At 34.4% G+C, this 20,000-nt stretch overlaps 2 protein-coding genes across 2 annotated transcripts; one reads left to right on the plus strand and one right to left on the minus strand.

Annotated features, from left to right (window-relative positions):
* The first annotated feature begins 216 nt into the window (after positions 1 to 216).
* LOC136042705 (neo-calmodulin-like) lies at positions 217 to 11,289 on the plus strand. Its single transcript, XM_065727667.1, has 3 exons — positions 217 to 253; positions 9,015 to 9,189; positions 10,961 to 11,289. The coding sequence occupies exons 2-3, from the start codon at positions 9,039 to 9,041 to the stop codon at positions 11,287 to 11,289; spliced, it is 480 nt and encodes a 159-aa protein (XP_065583739.1). The 5' UTR covers positions 217 to 253; positions 9,015 to 9,038.
* A 2,275-nt stretch (positions 11,290 to 13,564) lies between these two features.
* On the minus strand, positions 13,565 to 15,136 carry LOC136042706 (uncharacterized). The gene is made up of 2 exons (XM_065727668.1): positions 14,956 to 15,136; positions 13,565 to 14,415 (listed from the first exon to the last, which is right to left on the minus strand). Exons 1-2 carry the CDS (start codon positions 15,134 to 15,136, stop codon positions 13,565 to 13,567), a joined length of 1,032 nt encoding a protein of 343 aa, XP_065583740.1.
* Positions 15,137 to 20,000: the final 4,864 nt, after the last annotated feature.

The raw sequence follows: 20,000 nt of genomic DNA on the forward strand, positions 1-20,000 counted from the left end.
ACTTAGAAATGTCTCTTTTTACAAAAACTAGAAATGTTTCTTTTTAGAAAGAAACAGACACGAAGTCCCAGCATCTTTCTTGTCAGAACTTCACATAGCATTAAAGCAATAATTACACGTGACCAATGTTGTTATTCTCGCAATTAATCTTGCCGTTTTAAGTGGCACGTCGCCAGACAAGTATTTGTTGCTATCTTTTAGGGGTTAAACCTCGATTAGTAAAAATCTCATTGGACAAGTAAACAAACACAGGGTTAGGGTACCACAAGATTAGAAATAATGCAAATAATAAAGGAGAAACAGATATACAAATACATTTCCTAAATTTTGAAAAAAAGGTAAAATTCAAGTTAATTGACTTCTTGCTAGGCTATCTTGGAAAGGGTTTAGGTTAGGAAAATGAAATTTTCAGGGATGGGTCTACAGGCTAAAGTATGTCCTGGGAAGATATCTTGAAATACCTACCTCCACTCCTCCCTCTAGAGGGTCTTGACCTTTAAAAACATGTGTGTTATAAAAGTGAAACTGTGCAAAATAGATCTTCTGCTTAATTTAAGCACAACAAAATTGTTTTTAGCTTCATAACTTAGCTCAATTCCATTTTATAAGGTTTTAAAGATATACAAAAACATTTCCTAAATTTTGAAAAAAAACAACATTGATATGGCTTGAAATTCTACTCAAATAACAGGAATTGCATTTTCAGATCTAAAGGCAGAGAAAAAGCAACTGGTAACTGAAAATTAAGGTAAAATGTTGTTTTGTTAAAATTTCAATAGGAATAGACCTGTCATGTAGGTGAACTTCAGGGTCCTCTAAAGGGAGAAAGAGGGAGTAGAGGTAGGTACTTCAAAATACCTTCCTGGGATATACTTTAGCCTGTAGACCCATCCCTGAAATTTTCATTTTCCTAACCTAACCCCTTTCCCAGATAGTTGAAAGTCAGTAAACTAGAATTTTACCTAATATGTAAAGAAGTAAATCAGGTAATTGCAATAGTAAAGCTTTCAGGCCAAATTACTGTCCCTTCAGACCTAATTAACTAAAAGCTCTGTAAAAAATTAGCTGTATTTGTACACACACAATGAAACCAGACTGATTGTATCCTGGTTTGAAAGGGGGATAAATTTGGTGGCTTTAATTTAGGTAATGTTTTTACTCATAATCTAGTTGTAGGCTATACATTATAGGCCTAGTTAGAGCTTTCACTGGTTCCATTTGGCTTTTTGCTCCTTACTTTGCTATCTTGTCTGCTTTTTCATTTCCATCTATACCTAGATGACTAGGTATAGGCTATATTGAAATTTAATAACAAAGCCTAATCTTCCAAGGTTGTTTAGGTTTACTTTGGTTTGATGTAGCTCTATGTCCAGTGTTTCAAACTTAGGGTTTCTTAAGATATTGAGAGCAGATTTAAAGTCAGAGAATGTTACTATGCATTAATTGCTCTGCTTTGGTTCAATTAGGGTCTCTAAGCCCAAATTGACAGCAGCTACTTCAGCTGTTGGGATACTAGTCCCTGACTTGTGTGTTTTTCCATAATGCATAGGCTGTGCTCTTTTAAAAAGCAACCACTTCCACATCCCTCTTCACATAAAGATCCATCAACATATAGTTAGGTATTTCCATTATATTCCTTTTCTAAGAGCTGGTGAAATGATGGATTGCATTTTGGGTTTAAGTTTTATTTAAACCCTTGTAAGCAGTTTGTGTACAGAATTTGTCTTGACTCATTGGAAATAAGTGAGCTAAGAAAGTTGATACAGGACTGGAAATTGTACATCAAATCTAAATCATCTGTTGAGAAAATGAAAGCTAGTTAGCCTGAGATTACTGCTATGCTCAAAGAGAAACTGTTTGTTGCCATCCTGAAGCAAGTTTATCCTAACATGACTTGTACTGATGTAGAATCCCTTGTTCCAAGGGCATCAAGGACAATAGAAATCAGCATCTTTGAGCATTCCAAAGTGTTTAAGCTATATTTTGGGACCAGGGAGGACCTTGAAGATTTTCTTGTGGTATCAGTTTGGGTTGGCTTTGAGAAGCTGCCTGCAGAAGATTTCAAATTTCTCCCAAAAAGTTTATTTTCCTGTTATGAAGTTGGTCATATAGTGGCCAACTGTGTATTAGTGCCTATTTTTGGTTACTGTATTGCTTCTGACCACACCTCCACAAAGGATAATAAGTGCACAAAAGATATGTACTGCATTTTGTGCAAAAAAAGGCCATACATACAAAAGCATAAGATGTCTGGCTAATCAGGCAAAAAACAATGCTAAACCCAATCAAAATGAGTCTGAAACCTGCCTACTCAAGGTTCAATGAAGAAATAAACCAAGGATCCTCCATCTCTTATACATTTGTCTCATGGAATTTAAATGAAAATTTGCTAAATCATTCTGTGCTTTTAAAGGACTTTTTATCTAAGTGTGACATAATGTGTATTCAGGAGCAATTTGCAACTACTTTGAGCCTGAGCCTTTTGGAACTGTCAACCAATCATAAAGTATTCTTGGTCTCAGCTTACTGATCTCAGTCTTTTGGCCAGCCTTGTGGTAGTCTAGCAACCTTGCTGAAGTCTATTTATCCTAAATCCATTTTTCATTCAGCAAGTGACTTTTTGGCAATCAGAATCTTGAATTTTATTGTGCTAGATATTTATCTGCCCACAAACTACCATGACAACCAATCTGAAATACTTTTTGCCATTAGTGCTTCTTGTTTATCCAAATGTTTGTGAAAAATAAAAGAGCACAGTTTATGCTTTGTTGCAACTGGTGACTTCAATTTTTGATCTAACCAACCCACATAATTCTTCTGGTGATTCTGATTACTCAAGTATTATTTTTGGACTGTTAAATGATGATTGTGTAGTTGCACTGAAGAATGAGAGTTTTACTTATGTCTAATATTTGGGTAGTACATCTAACTTAGACCATGTTTCTCATACATCATCTGTAACTATTGCCAAAGTTGTTGTTAGTAATTCCAATTTTATGTCAGATCACTTCCCTTTGTCTTTTAGTGCTCTGATTGGTGATTGTGGCCCTTCTTCTAACTGGCTTCTAAAAAATCAATCTGTATTTTATGCTAATGATTGGGATAGGGCATCTCTAGATTTTTTCCAGAATGTGTGTAATGATTTCCTCACAAAAATTTGTGTCTATCTTGATTTGTTGATGCAGAGTTCAAGGAAGAATATGTATGATTTTTGAGTTAGACTGAACATTTATTGTAGTGAACTTACTCATGCCCTAGCTCTTGCAGAAAAATTGGCAGTACCTATTAGGTGAATAAAAGTTGGAACTGAAGAGCCTGGCTGGTCAACTAATGATAATTTACAAAATGCTTGCTTTTCTGCTAAGTTTTGGCTTTCAGTTTGGATTGAAGCAGATAAACCACACAATGGGTGGCTGCAAAAACTGTATTATACTGAACGCCAGTTGGCAAAGTACCTTTCTATTTATTGGAGCTCAATTATTTTGTCTTGTATGGAAGAAGTTTGGTCTTGGCCAAATAAGTTGTGGTCCAGTCTTGTAAAAGATATGCCAAGTCAAATACCATCTTTTATACCACTTTCCTCATTGGCTGAGTATTATAAAAGGAGAATTTTCTGTTCCAATTCCACATCTGCAAAATAGTTTCAAAGTGAAACTCCAATATTTTTTTAGCATGCTTCTAGTCCTTGACTGATTATTTCCAAGAGCTGGATTATTTCTAATAATCAGTTAATAACCAATTGCAATTAGTAAACCAAAGAAAAAAAAATTCTAGAGGATTTGATAGGATACCTGCACAGCATTTGTTGTTGTGTTGTGAACTGTTTATGGAACCCTTAGTACTCCTTTACCAAATAATATTTAATCTGGGATTTGTCCTTGATTCTTTTTCAATTGGATGTTTTACTCCTATCCCAAAGAAGAATAAACCTCCTTCTGAATGTTTGTCTTTTTGTCCAATAATGTTGCAACTTTATTTTGTAAAATTTTTGAGAATTTGACAAATGATGAATCGAGAACTAAATGTACAGTTTAGGCCCACCATTTTGGTTTTCAGTCTTGCCTGGGGTGTGGTCATGCCCTTTCTGCTTTGGTATCTGCTTTAGTTGATGAAGAAAAGCACTGGGAAAGTATTGCTTTAGCTGCTCATAATAGTAAGACGTGCATTTCATTTGGTTCTCCACAAGGAGGTTCTATTTGACTTGGGTTTGACCAGTGCTGATTCCTGCATCCTAGCCCTGCTGGCTGACATGTATGAAAACCTGAAAGTGGAACTTAGGCTCCCTTTACTAGCTAACGAGTTTACTACTAGTCTTTTATGTGATTTTGCTTTTTCTTCACATGGAAATTCCCTTTTCTCAGTAAAGAAAGGGTAAGACAAGGTGCTATTTTGTCACTGACAGTATTTAATAACAGTATTTTTAAGGTCACAATCAAAGTCACTTATGACTTATATTCTGTTTGGTATTGATTTGTCTTTGATTTGACATGGACTAGAAGCTAATTTTATTAATTTGCAACAAAAGTATGCCCATATTGGACTCCATTTTAATGCTGAAAAGTCTGAAGTGCTGCTTTTTAACTCAAAATCAGATGCTGCTCAGAGCATCATACTTGGTGGTTCTATTGTTGAGTTTGTGGATGATATTGTGTATCTGCGCCTCCCTATTGGACAATCAATGCTAGAGACATGGTGTTTACTGCTCTCTCATTTTCAGAAGCAATCTTTTTTTATGTATAGCTGTATAGTGGCAAATAAGTGGAAGTTTGATTGTTGTCTTTTGGCCCAGGTGTACAATGCTATGATTTTTCCTCATTATCTTTATCTCAGTCCCTTTTTGTGCATTTTTACATTTTGCTACAGATAAACTGAAATTACACTCAAATAATCAATGCACTACAAGTTTGCAAAGTTTCTGCTGCGTTTATCACTGTAGACAAGGAATAGGTATGTTACGCGCCAGTATGGTGTTACTAAACCTGAAGAAGCAATTCTGTCACAAATTGACCAATGTAATTCATCAGTCAAGACCCACCCATGGGCCAATGTTTTACAGCAGTAGTTGGCATCTGTTTTGTTTGTGTCAGATGAATTAGTGTCTTGTGCTTCTTTTTTTGTGCTCAATTTATTTCTCCATTGATGGGTACTAAATACATTCATTCATTCACATGTGACATAGAACACATTATGGCTTCAAAGGTATCATATGAAGACACTATAAAGACATTTGCTTTGATAAAAGCATTCAAAGTTAAATTTTAATCTACAGGATAAAATTGATTGTATTTATTTTAAATGTTATCACCAATAAAATATTGTTATGATGAATCTTAAAGTTTTTCTTAAAGCTCTTCACCCATAAGGGTTTGCATAAGCAAAAGAATATGCCACTGTTATTAAAACAACTAAACACATATACAATAAATAACTATTTTCTTCAAAGAAGTAAAATAGCTATAACCTGATACCTATAATTGGTTTGTCAACTGGTGGCACCAAATGTAATTCTTGGCCTGGGTTGACAGGGTTATATCTGTCCCTATGCTATGGATAATTAGATGACTGCCTAAGCAAATATAAATTAAAATGGATACTCAAGTCATAATTAAAATGATTGCCACAAATAAGTGTAGGCGTGTCACCATTTAAACCCACGTAGAACTTAAATGTAAAGATTTCAAGCCACTTTGGAAAAAGGAAAAACAAATATAGGGTGGTCCTTTTTGGGATTTCTTTTTTTTTGGGGGGGGGGATAATGCCTTTAAAATTATGTTAGTTTCTTTTTGGTAAGGAGGCTTACAATTGCAAATTTATCAGGGACAATGTGATGTATGGCCTGCTTCTGGACACCCTACTGCCCTCTCCCCTCAAATGAAAAATTTGAGGTCCTTTAGTCCAGACTGTGAACCTTGGAAACCTCAAGCTTATCAGAAAAAAAATTTACTCAGATTCAGGAGGCTTGTCCCCTAACAAAAAATATAATTTAGCCTTCTTGTGGGGGAGCCAAATTTATTTTCCATTTTTTTCTTCTGCACTGGGGTCTTGACAGCCCAAGGAGTTAAAAATATTAGTTTCAAGTTTATAGGGAATAATAATGATAACATTTTCGCAGGACTAGCGGGCACAAATAGGAGCCTATTACTGCTAATTTCTGTCATCCTTCCAAGTATCTGACCACTGGCAGTGCGTTCTGAGGAATACGCTCCCGATGGTGCCAAGACTGTTATAGTGGTTATTATGTTTATAAAAGAGTATTGAATGGTGAATCAAGTGGTAGACTTAAAAAAGGATATGTTCAAACCCAATATTTTTTCCCATTAGGTAGATAACACAGTTCTTTGACTCAATCTCATATTCACACCAATGATCATTGTTAGCTTCTTCTTAAGATGACTGATAAATTCAAATAGATTTTTCTGCTGGTTGGATTTTGTGAAAAATGTGGTACTTGCTAGTTACCCAAAACATGCTCAAGAGGTTTGCTTTGTTTGATCTGAATAAACCTATTTTTTCTCTTGTAGTCGGCTATAATTAGCTTAGGTACTTTCTTGTTAGCTAGTACACACTTAAAAATTGAAGTTAGGTTAATCATAATGAAATATACCAAAATATGATGAAATTGTAATAGTTTAGTAACAAAACTATGGAAACTAACGGCCTGTTTTCCATAACTCTTTGTTGTAGTTCCCATAATTCTGTTACTAAAGTATTTATCATCATATTTGGGTATATTTTAATATGATTGCCCTTGCTTCACTTCTTGGGTGTGTTCTGTATAATTAATATGTACCAAAACAGCATATATATCCCTATTAAAACACAAACGGTTTTCTTTTTTGGTTTTCCCTGTAAACTTACGGAGACATTGTTATGTCAGAATTGCTGGATCATTCTGACTCCACATAGAAACAACGTCAGCCAATCAGCTTTAGATTCTTAAACAAAACTCCAAAATCCCACAACATAAAACGCGAAGTTTAGAGTTGTAAAAAGACCAATCTTGAATGCAGCGCTAAATTGGTTAGAAACAAGTCAGCTTTTTAGTTTTTTATTGAAATGGTAAGTGTTTTCCCAATTTACACACTCTATCTGCAATTAACCGATCTGATTTGGCTTATTTCAGGTTTATTTTTTAGCAATATTTATTTTAGGCTAGGAGACACCTAGCTTTGTTTAGGCTAGCTATATAGACTCAGGAAATGGATATAATTTTGAAAATCTATTGATTCTTGGAAAGTTTGTTATTTTGTTTGTTGTCTTATGAATACTTTTAAAATCAGCTTAAAGTTTACGTTTAGGGAATAGTTTAACTAGAGAGTCGACATCAAACCCCTCCCCTCAGTTTTTTTTCCAAGTAGCCAGTTTATAATAACTTATCATTTAACTATTTCCTAAATATGAAAATTTCCAACTAAAATTTTATTTAGCCTATAGGTTACATTTTTCTTTGTATTTAAGCAAGAACCAATCAAGGGAAGGGTATCCTCGTGGACAGCTAGGTTAGATAATGTAAAGTTGTATACTAAGTGTAATTTTATGCTTCAGAAATAGTTTAACTAAAGACAATAAAGACGGTATGGGTCAGACTATAGAAAAAAAGTATTTCTATCTCACATTGTTCATAGCGAGTTGTCATATCATGACTAATTCCAAATTTCAGAAATTTGGTGTATGTGCCATATATTTTTGTAATTCTTGCTATTGAAATTTTAGCCTCTTAAATTTCCCCTCTGGCTGGCACAGTGAAGGTTCACTTTCACTGTTGTGCACTTCAAATGGTGTCTATTTTTAGTTCCCAACCAACCTTAAACAACTTTGGTTCTCATATTATTCTCGAAATGTTTCAAGACTGTCAAGAAAAACTTCCAAGCCAATTTTTGAAATGTCAGGATTTAATAAATACCAGTTGCAGGCTAGGACCAAAAAGGCAGATGCTTATGAAATATAACCAAGGAAATGATCTTGACAAATAAAAACTAAAGTGTAGCTTATGATTGTAGAGCTTCAATAATATAGTGGGAAAGGTCCAGAAAGTGGATTTTCAAGACAAGGACCTGAGTGGAAGTGACTAGAACTGAATATTGTATTTTCGGTTAAATGTGTGTATGCTAAGTTGACATTTATTAGACCAATTTTCTATGATTATCGTAATTCAATGTTCTATGGTCATTGTAAGACCATTTTATATGCATGGTCAATTAACATGTAAGACTGATTAAGCTATGTTGGTGTTTTATTCTTGCAATAAAATAAAGTTACTTCACTTTGACATGAAATGTCCAGGTAATCCAATAATCTTCTTTGAGCCCTCCACTATTTTCATATTAAATGTTGCTTTTAGTTTTTACTGTGTTCATCATCAATGTTCTCATCCTCATTTGTATATTGTTTACTATTATCTGTGATTGAGTAGATCAATGCACTTATGTGTTAAGACGTTATTACCACATTACCCCGCTACAAGATTACAACTTTTTTTTTTTTTTTTTTTTTTTTTTTTTTTTTTTTTTTTTTTTTTTTTTTTTTTTTTATAAAGCATAGAGTTTAATTGGTAAGAAATTTGCTTTGGAGAATCAGGACTAAAGAGAAATATAAATACTGTTCTGTTTTATGTGAGAGATTCTAATAATCAATTCACATGAGTTTTTTTTTCTTATTAATAAAACTTGAAATTGCTGCTTGTAATAATTAATAATAATAATAATTTATTTGTTACCCGCTTGTTTTGACAAATTAAGCGGAGTAAAAACATTAAGGAAAGAAAAACGAAATAACACAAACAATACAATTAATACAGTCTAATCAAAGGGTGGTAAGGGCTAAGGTTAAGGTATCCTTAAACCTTCAAATTATGATTTATCTAGACTTACGTTCTACCTAGGCTGCATTAAAGCTTTTAAAGCACCAACATAGCTGTTCTAGCGTTAAGTTGCTTTGGCTTTTTATAATTTTTTCAGAATAAGTTGCAGAGTGGAGGATAGCATATATCCTGCTCATATACGTTTTTGTTTCAGGCTTCTCAATTTACTGATGTGCAAATGGAAGATTTGAGAGCATCATTTGCCCTTTTTGATCAGGATGGAGATGGTCACATTACCACCTCAGAATTAACAGCAGTCATGAAGTGTCTTGGACAAAACCCTACAGATGCTGAAATCTTAGCCATAATAAAAGAAGTAGATGCTGATGGTGAGAAGTTTTTATTTTTTTTCTCAATCTTCTCCTTTTCCGCAAATTCTTTGCTGTGTTGGCCTCAGGTGGCTTTGTACTGCAGTAAGTTGTTAGTAGTAGTAGTATTGTGATTTTGTTTAGTGGTGATTCTGTTTTCAAGTTGGGTTTTCTAATTTCTTCTGAAAGATGTCTTTGAAAGACTTGTACTTCATGAATCTTTGTTAAGATCTATAGCAAACAATTTGAAAGCCCTGTTGTATTCTTGGGTCTTTTAGACGTTGAGGACAAGGAGCAAAATTTCTACCAGTCAAACACAGTGGTTAGGAAGTAACATGGAAACTGCTTGGGAAAGGAGTTTTTCAAAAAAAATTGCAGGATGGGCTAATCACTTATGTTTTTATCGATGGTTTGTGAAATAGCCTCGCATTCTCTGCTGTCATGGCTGTCTCCCTGCTTTTCTTAAACTCATTAAAATTTGATTTGATATATCACGGGTGCTTACAATTCATGGTAAATGCCAAAACCAAACTAAAGCAATATATACATAGGTTGTTTTTGAAGCTGTGAGGAATTCAAAACTAAAATGATAGTTATTTATGTTATATTATTCTCTTTTTAAAAGTGTTTTAAGAATAGTAATACATCCTGTCTGGCTGTAATGACAACGCAGTCTGACAGTTACTTTTTGGATTTGTTTGTAGACAGAAGAGACTCATTTGTATATTTTAAAGGGATTCACATGATCCAATAAAAAGTAAAACAATATAGAAGAAAACTAGATAGCATCTTTCCAGATAGTAATGGCAATCTATTATACATTTTTACTTTTTTTTATTTTATTTTTTCTTTTTTTTAGAATAGTTATTCAGGGTAGTAAGCTTACATGAGCACGACAACATAGGTAAACATGATCAAAAGGTGAGTAAAAGAGCATAAATAATAAAATAAGACTATTTTGAGTGCTCTGAGGACAGGCTTGTAAGCATGAGCTATGACTTGTGAAGTACAGAGATAGTGCGTTGCACCGCTCAAGTATTTTTCGCAAGCAGGTGTAGAGGGACGACCAACGACTTTTACAAGTATATTATGTAAACAGATGGATGAAGTGGCAAGCAACTACATGTAGCAAGTAAACTTTGCCACAATTTTGTCACACCCCATCATTGAATTTGTGGTGCCAGAACAGAACCCAGTCTAGTTTTGCAAATGGGCAACTCCTTGGGTACACCCATGTCCGTCGTCTCATCTGTTATTATAGAAAATGGTGTTTTATCTAATTTGTTCAACAATCTTTTCTTAAAAAAAGACGGTGAATTCTTAGTGACTCAAAAACTAAGTTCGTCTAAACGCAAGTGGAAGCTTTCTTGAGCCAGAGACAGTGTTTCTTGCTATCCAATGTCAAATGGACGGTTATGTCTGGATTTTTTTTTTTTTTAAGATCAAAATTTCTAAGAAAAAAACTTTGGGTTTTTCCTACGAGAATGACCTATTTTTTAGCAACTTTTTTTTTTAGTCTTAATAATCGTAACAAGTGTTTTGGATGTCAAAAGCAGTTTTCAACCATTCGTGAAAGCGAGAAAATAAAGGCTTTTGACGTATTTTGAAAAACTACAAGCCTTTGACATTCTTACAGACCAAGCTAGACATCCTCCTAGATTACTGATTAATCAAATTGATCAATCATGTTGAGTTGACACCAAAATGTCACGTAACAAGGGTTTTGTAAAATCCCAATAGGACAACATATTTGTTACATAGAACAGAAAGCTATAAAAGAAACTATTTTTAGGAAACGGTACTATCGAGTTTTCTGAATTTGTGATTGCGATGGCTAAGAGTGTCAACGACATTGATGCTGAAAAAGAAATAAAAGAGGCCTTCGACGTCTTTGGCAAAGACGGCAACGGACATATTAATGTAGAAGAACTTCGATACGTTTCGGTAAATTTGGGCGAAACATTCTCTGATGAAGATATAGCCGAGATGCTTAAACAAGCTGATTTCGATTGTGATGGTGTTGTAAACTATAAAGGTATTTTTTTATGCTTGGATATTTTTCTAAAACTTTTAGATGGATGCAAAAATTCAGCTTGTAAACTTTTATTTCAATGCACATAAAAATCTCACTTTAATTTGAAACTAGAATTTTTCATTAAGCGGTGGTCTTATGCTTGTCTAGCCAGAATGTTATGTCTAGACATGTGTCTGCCCAGAAATCCAAGCCTTGACACCTACCATTCACAAGTAAAATTTAGTATTTCGCTTAAAAAACGGCAGCTTTTCGTGGAAACAACACGATATTAATAATATTACAGGACCTAAATACCCAGGCTAGTACAAAATGGGGAAATATGGTATCCTAGTTTGCACTGATTTTGTGCTAGGACAGAAAATAGTAATGGCATTAGACTACTACAATTTGGTAGGTGGGATAATCTGGGTAGTTATAAACAACCTGATGTTTTGTCCCAATGCAGCCCATGAGTTAAAATAGTGCTTGCATTAAGTCTCATTCTATCTTATTTTTTACTTTCTTCAAAGTTTTTTTTTGTCATTCCTCAACTTAATTATGACATGGAAGGAATTATTCTTTAATAAAACAAGAAAAATTTGCCTACTTGTTATTTGTCAAGTAAAGTTAAGACCATTCCTTAATAAAAACAAAGCGAGTGAAGAATTCACTGAAACGAGGATTTCGTAATAAAACAGGCTATTAGGGAGGATAACTGCCAACAGAGTAGTTGATGTGTTGCTAGACTTCAGGAGGACAATTTGAGATGAATTATTCTCTTAAGGAGAAAAACTGGATGAATTTCGAGCAATATTAGCTTGTTAGAAGAGACAATGATTTTTTGCAAGAGGTCTCTGAGTGATAGATCGTAAAAGAGCAAGAAGGGAAAAGGAAGTAGGGAAAGCATTAAAGTATGATTTTAGGTTTCACTAAATGGATGCCATAAATTAGATCAATCAAGATCTGGAAAACGCAACCAGACTGCTTAATTAATTTTACGCTTCTGAACAGGCATGACTGAAGCATTGTGAACATCGTGAGGCCGACGATTGCTGCCCATTCTAACCATGAGTCCCCAGTATTGGCACTGACTGCTTATGAGTTTATCAATATCGAGTGGCTGTCTAGTCTTCTCTCTAGTTTCGTCCCTCCAGTAGATTCTGAGAAACCGTCGAAGACAATTATTTTCAAAACTTTGGATTCTTTCCTCTAGCTGTTTTGTCAGCGCCCAGCTTTTGGAACCATACGTTAGTACTGATAGGGCATTGCTATTGAAGAGGCTCAGTATTAGCTTCAAACAGAAAGTGGCACTTCTCCAAACGTTTCTTAACATATCAATGGCGCTTCCTGCGTACGTTACACATGTGGCAGTTTCATGCTCAGGGCTTTCATCAGTGCTCACTAGACTCCCAAGATATCTAAACATATCTGTCTCTTCAATTTTCCTTGCTTTAACTGTCAGTGGTTTAGCAGGTAGTCTATTCACATTGCGCATGATATTTGTCTTTTGCGTGCTTATTGTTAAACCTACTCTTTCACCTAATTTCAAGAGCTCATTTATGTTGTATTGAAGCTTCTCTCTTCAGTGAGAAAGAAGCGTTATATCGTCTGCGAAATCTGCATCGAATAAAGTGCGATTTTTGTTCAACTGAATGCCACTTATCAGGCACGTACACAGGAATTTTTTTCGGGGGGGGGCAAAACCTTCGAAATAGCAGATATAAAGTAGCACTTTTTTATTTAGTAATGCAAAAAGCACGCATATCGGAAAATACAGATTAACTTTAATCTGTAGTATTGTAGCGGATGGGGGGGGGGAAGAAGACTGAAGCCTCAAAAGTTCGTTTTAGGCTCAGGTTATGTTCTATTGAAAAACGTAGATTTTAATGAAAAATGATAGTTACCAAAATCGATCCTGAAAAGATATTATCCGTAAAAGGGGGGATAAACGCCCTAATATCAAGGATAATTCTATTTTGCTGTGGACAGCAAACTCTCTTTACAAAAAAAAAATACAGGACAATTGCTAATTACTTCAAAGAGGGTAAAAAGTTAGACAGAAAATGGATTAATAATTGGGCAGTGACTTGAACGGATAATTACATGCTGTAAAATCCCCCCAAAAAGGCTTCACATATGTATCTAGGTTCTTAATAAATGTCCAATTTTTGCCAGAAATCCCAAAAAAACATGGGGAAATTAAACATTTCACAATTTTTTTTTTTTTTGGGGGGGGGGCGGGCCCGAAGGCCCCCCTCCTGCATACGTGCCAGCCACTTATGAAGTTGCACGTCCGCAGGATGAAACCAATGAGTAATATAAACAGCACTGAGGACCAAATGCACCCCTGTCGAACGTTTGAGTTGACTTTAGACCACTCAGTCAAGTCCTTATCATTAGTTGGAATAGCACCATTTTATCAGCGAAGCCATAGTAGCGCAGTACATTCCTTAGTAAGTCTCTATGGACTGAGACGAAAGTCTTCTGAAATTCGATGAAAGCCATTATGATTTCAGTCTGCCATTCATTTGAGTCTTCAATAAATATTCTAAGAATAAAGATGATGTCAGCGCATGACCTACTTGGTCGGAAGCCATGCTGTTCATCTCTGAATATGGCTTCTACTTTTGTCTGGATGTGGTTCAAAAGTACTTGGCAGAGGACTTCGCTTCCAGCAGACTGTAGGGTGATACCTCGCCAATTGTTGCAATCAGTAACTCTACCCTTCTTAATTAGTTTCAATTTATACCCTTTCTTCCAATCTGTGGGAATATCCTCAGTGTCCCATATCTGCATTAAAACTTCGTGTAGTGGCTCAGCTAGCACTCCAACACCGTATTTCAATAGTTCAGGTTGCATACGATCGATGCCAGCAGCTTTTCCTTTCTTTAGTTTACGTAGTACTGTCTCTATATCATATATACTAATCGCCTCTGTACTTATGTCTAATTGGAAAAGGGGTCGACCATCTGGGGGGTCTGCAGGAAGGGCAAAATTTAATATTCCGTGGAAATACTCTTTCCATCTATTATCGATTTCTTCTTTGCGCGTTAGCAGTCGTCCTGATTTACTCTCAATCGCAGTAGCAGGCTTTTTGAAATCTTCTGTGATCTCTTTCGTTATGCGACAAACTGCCCTATTATCATCTTTACTAGCAGCAGCTTCGGCTTCAGTAGCTTTGGTCCCCAGGAAGCAACGTCCATCTGCTCTCCTTTGGGCTTTTTTGCTTTTTCCTTAGATAGTCCTTATATTCAGAGGTGGTATTGAGGTCGCAGGAGTCTAGTTGAATTTTCATCTCTTTCCTCACTGACATGAGTTTCCAAGAAGAATCACTTAGCCACTGTTCCCTCTTCTTTTTAGGGAAACCAAGAGTCTCTTTAGCTACAATTTGCACATTTTCCACGATCTGGGTCTATGTTTCACAAACAGACTGCAAATCAAATGTTCGAAGAGTTCTTTTGCACTTCACAATAGTCTTTAGCTTCAGCTTGAAACGGGCGATTACTAGCTTGTGATCAAAGAACAATTCAGCACCACGATTGGAATGTACATCTTTGAAACATCTGTGTCGCTTCCTGATCAAGAGGCTGTCAATTTTGCTTCTTGTCACTCCATCAGGGGAAGTGCAAGTATACTTGTGGACTTCCCGGTGGGGAAACAACGAGCCATCAACAATTAGGCCACGGTCAACATACATATATCAATCACACACCATTATCATTAATGGCACCAAAACCATTTTATCACTTCAGGTGCATATCTATGGCTATTACCAACTTTAGCATTCAAATCACTACATATATTTAAAATCTCGTGCTCAGCTACATAGTTGACTAGATCGTTAAGGTTATAATAGAAACAATCTTTCTTGGAATTATTGGCTTCATTTGTCGGAGCAGATGCTACAATCATTTTCAGCTTTGACTGCAAGCTTGCAAAACGGACTTTCATCATCTTTTCGTTTTTGGAGACGAACTCAAGCATTGACTTGGTCGCAACTTAAACGTCTTGGCCGCAACTATCTTGGGACTAGAGACGTTTTGTTAACCCCCTAAGATTTGTTAATCTCCATGATTGGATTAGCCCTAAATAGAAGAAAATGAAATCTATATAAATGTTCAAATAGAACATTTTCGGAATATCTGCAATGTCAAAATGTATTTAAATATATATTCTCTTCATTTTTGAAGAGATTTCTAAACATTTTTCTTTCTCTTGGCTTAAACCTGGAACACATGTCGGTTAAAAAGACAACTTTTGTTGGCGTCTGAATGAACCATGATCTATACCCCAAAGCTTGTTGTGTATATTTAAAATGACATCTAGGAACATTGTATGTGCCCTAGACACAACTCACAGCTGTTGACTGCGTGGCAAAACACAGCCAAGCATATATATATATATATATATATATATATATATATATATATATATATATATATATATATATATATATATATATATATATATATATATATATATATATATATATATATATATATATATATATATATATATATATATATATATATATATATATATATATATATATATATATATATATATATATATATATATATATATATATATATATATATATATATATATATATATATATATATATATATATATATATATATATATATATATATATATATATATATATATATATATATATATATATATATATATATATATATATATATATATATATATATATATATATATATATATATATATATATATATATATATATATATATATATATATATATATATATATATATATATATATATATATATGTACTAGCTGTTGGGGTGGCACTTCGCGCCACCCCAACACCTAGTTGGTGGGGCGCTTCGCGCCCCCCCAAGCCCTCCCGCGCGCGTAAGTCGTTACGCGCCATATTAGTTACGCGCCATTGTAGTTGTGTCCCTGTGTCCCACCTGTGAATAGAGATAGATATAAAAATATGTTTTTAACTAAGTAAAACATGCGAATATACAACATTCTTCGCTGTCCCATTGTCTGTGCATATAAATAGATTGTCAGGTTTACTGACTCTTGAACATGCAATATATAATTGTCCATGGGAAAAACAATCCGTATTCAGATCTATACCTCATTATTCTAATGATGTGCCCCTGTGTCCCGGTCGTCATTTATATTCCCTGTGTCCCGGTCGTCATTTGTATCCCGGTGTCCCAGTTTGTAATTTCTCTTTGAGTGTCCCGGTCGTCATTTATATTCCCTGTGTCCCGGTGTCCCGGTCGTCATTTGTGTCCCGGTGTCCCAGTCTGTAATTTCTATTCGAACAATCCCTGTGTTCCGGTCGTCATTTATGTATCCCGCCTGTGCCCCCGGCGTCCCCGTTGTAGTTGTGTCCCTGTGTCCCGGTCGTCATTTATATTCCCTGTGTCCCGGTCGTGATTTGTGTCCGGGTGTTCCAGTCTGTAATTTCTCTTTGAGGTTCCCGGTCGTCACTTATATTCCCTCTGTCTCGGTCGTCATTTGTGTCCCGGTCTGTAATTTCTCTTTGAGTGTTTTTTCTTTTTAGTTTTTTTTTTGTTTTTTACCTTTTTCTTTTTTCAGTTTTCTTTTTCTTCTTTATTTTTCAGCGTCACTATGAAGTACATATCGACGAACCTTTGTTTTTTTAACTTAAATCTGGTAGGCATTGATGACCTTATCCAAGTCAAAATCCCAAACCCAATCATCATCGCTATCATTTTCAGTTTTGAAATGTTTTGACTCTCGCTGTCCAGGTGGATTTTCATCTAACTGCGCGGTTTTGCGTTCAAATACCGTTAATGACGTCACCTTCAAAGCAAAAATGATGGCAACTAATTTCATGACGTCAGCCGAAACATGACGTCACCTGATCCACGATCCACAGATCCACAGACAACTTATTTTTATATATATAGATAAGATATAATCAGGCGCAACAGACATAGTGTAACAGACATAAAAGACAGACAACTTATTTTTATTTATATAGATTTTTATATATAGATACAGTTTCTTCTTTAGTTTTTTTTTCTTTTTTAGTTTTTTCCTTTTTTTAGTTTCTTCTTTTTATTGATTTTTTTTCTTCAATTTGTCAATGTTCATTCTAACATTGACGCTTGGAAAAATCTTTACGTGCCAAGCATGCTAAAGCTCCCACATTTTATATTAAACCTCAAAATTTGGGGTATCTGTTTTAAGGTTTTCGGATTACTTTAATCTATTGTCAAAATATATTGAAATATTTGTGCAATTCCCAGTTTTTTTTTGTTTTTTATTTTTTTTTAGTTTTTTAGCTTTTTTTAGTTTTTTTTAGTTTTTTAGCTTTTTTTATTTTTGTACGTTTTTCTTTTTAGGTTTTTTCTTTTTTTAATCTTTTTAATTTTTATTTTTTTTTTTAGTTTTTTCTTTTTAGTTTTTTTTTAGTTTTTTACCATTTTTCTTTTTCCGAATTACTTTAATCAATTGTCAAAATATTTTGAAATATTTATGCAATTTCCAGTTTTTACATTCTAGTTTGTTTTCTTTTATATATGTAGAAGATATAATCTGGCGTAACGGACAGACAACTTATTTTTATATATATAGATATATGTATATATATACATATATATATATATATATATATATATATATATATATATATATATATATATATATATATATATATATATATAATGTGTTAGTGTGTATTTTTGTAAATATAAAGATATCGCTGAAAAAGCTATCAAAAAAAAGAGGGAAGTAAACGTAAAAAATGATTCTCAGTTTACTATATTGATGGTAGGCTACAGTCAAGGAAAGTATAAAGATGTTAATTCTAAAAACTGTCTGTTCTGTCTTCTCTGAAGACATTTTATAAACATTCAATACATATAAACATTAATTTTGCGAGTCTCAACTTCGGTTGACCGTCTTTGAGAGGATCACTTGCAAGTACACTTGGCAACTTGTCCCTTGTGCTTGTCAAGTACAAGTAGTACTTGAACTACTTGACCTTTGAGTTGTTTTAGCTTCTTCAAGTGTTTTTGATACCGGGGTAGATAACATCAAGGGGAATGCACAAGGCTGCGAAATTCATGAAATGGTACACCTTTTGAGCTGATGTTGACGTTTTCCTGGTAGTTATGCTAGAACCTTTTTAAGGACTACCCTTTCCTGAAGTTTAAAACAAAATTCCGCTAATTGAAAAAACAGAATTCACAGTTTGTAATGATATCGGCTTCATCATTACTAAGTATTAATTTTTCCGGAATAAAACAAGAGAACCAAAATAATTTTTCTGTGATTTCTGGGAAATTGGGCGTCGCCTTTCAGTTTCCTGTGACTTATTGGAGCGGCTTCACCATGCTCTTAGATATGGTGATCGATTGAGATATGGAGTCCTTTTTTTTTTTTTTTTTTTTTTTTTTTTTTTATAAGCAGTGGAAACAATGATTAAAAGTTGTGGAATTGTTTTCCCTACTTTGTATACTAGTGTCAACCTCTTTCGAAACAAATTTCATATTGGAGTTTCTTTGTTGGTTTGGGGTGGGGGTTGGGCAGTTACATGTCGGTTTTGCGTATATTTTTTCGAATTATTGTTTTGCTGGGTCGATACTGGGTAAGGTTCGTCTTTGGCGGTTTATATTTAGACGTAAAAACAAAATGGTGAGATGTACAGTATTCAGAGAATTTACTAATGACAATTTCAAGAATAGTGATGAGGTTCAAAAGACCACTTTGCAGACCTTAATTGATATATGCATTATGAAAAACAACTGTAGTGGCCTGGAGTTGTCTTTGGGAGGGATACAGACCACATTTCCAGAATAGTTCAATAGCCTAACAGAGTTGCCAACTTGAGTGTCTGAAAGGTTGAATGAAAGGGTTAGACTTGTATGTGGTGCTAAAATATGCGTTGAAAATCGCGTGGCTGTACTCAAGAAGCAGCCAAAACTGAAGGTTTGAGCGGGGGGGGGGAGTCTTTTCGCGTGGAAAGTTTATTCCTAAAAACGTCGTTCTAGTCAATGCCTAAAAAGGAATTCAAACTTATATTTTAATGAGAACATGTAAAATTATGTCTGTCTCCTAAGAGTAAAAAATAGGAACTTGTTTTTAGTGTGTAGCTGTTCCATCTCTTTTTTTAGAAGATCTTTCTGTATATTTCTTCTGACATGTTTTATAACCATGGGAAGGCCAGGGCCCCGTGGACCTTTCAAGCGGCGCCTCTCGCTGTTTCCTTTGAGTTATACGACTGAAATGTTTTCTTTATTTATTTAATTTTCACAACTCTAGTTTGAATGTTTGTGATCCCTGTAAATGAAAAGATAAAACGAGGATGTAATAAAAAGAAACACGTCATCTACAGGTACTTCTCATAATGAAAGTTCTTTCGTCGTTTTGTTTGCTTTAAATAAAATAAAGGTACTTGTTAATTATAGCGACCACACCCAAGAAGTGAAGTGATGTTTATCCTAATGAAGTATATCAAAATACGATGAAAATACTATACTTTATTAACAAAATTACGAAAACTACATGAGAAAATTGAAAGCAGGCCGCCCAGAACGCATTGTATTAAAGAGCTAACCCAACTACCTCTTATGTATTAAATATTCAATTAAAAAATATATGTATAGTAGTTTATTTCACTGACGCTAGGCTAAATTTTCTTCGAAAGTAGACAGAAAAATCTGTTTACTCAGATCAGTACTTGAGTATTCTCAAGTGACACTGTCCTAATATTGGTGTGGTTGCTATAATTAACAAGTACCATAAAAAACAAATTTTGTCAACTGAAAGTAAGGAGCAAGATCAAATCTCAAAG

This window comes from Artemia franciscana, unplaced genomic scaffold, assembly GCF_032884065.1.
Source record: "Artemia franciscana unplaced genomic scaffold, ASM3288406v1 Scaffold_1808, whole genome shotgun sequence".
NCBI classification, from domain to species: Eukaryota; Metazoa; Arthropoda; class Branchiopoda; order Anostraca; family Artemiidae; genus Artemia; species Artemia franciscana.

What these genes read in the sequence shown, in the direction of transcription:
- LOC136042705 (XM_065727667.1), top strand. Translation starts at nt 9,039, where the DNA reads ATGGAAGATTTGAGAGCATCATTTGCCCTTTTTGATCAGGATGGAGAT. An exon ending in AAAAGAAGTAGATGCTGATG is followed by an intron (nt 9,190 to 10,960) that starts GTGAGAAGTTTT and finishes AACTATTTTTAG; the next exon opens with GAAACGGTACTATCGAGTTT.
- LOC136042706 (XM_065727668.1), bottom strand. Translation starts at nt 15,136, where the DNA reads ATGATGAAAGTCCGTTTTGCAAGCTTGCAGTCAAAGCTGAAAATGATT. An exon ending in TGATTTGAATGCTAAAGTTG is followed by an intron (nt 14,416 to 14,955) that starts GTAATAGCCATA and finishes GGACTATCTAAG; the next exon opens with GAAAAAGCAAAAAAGCCCAA.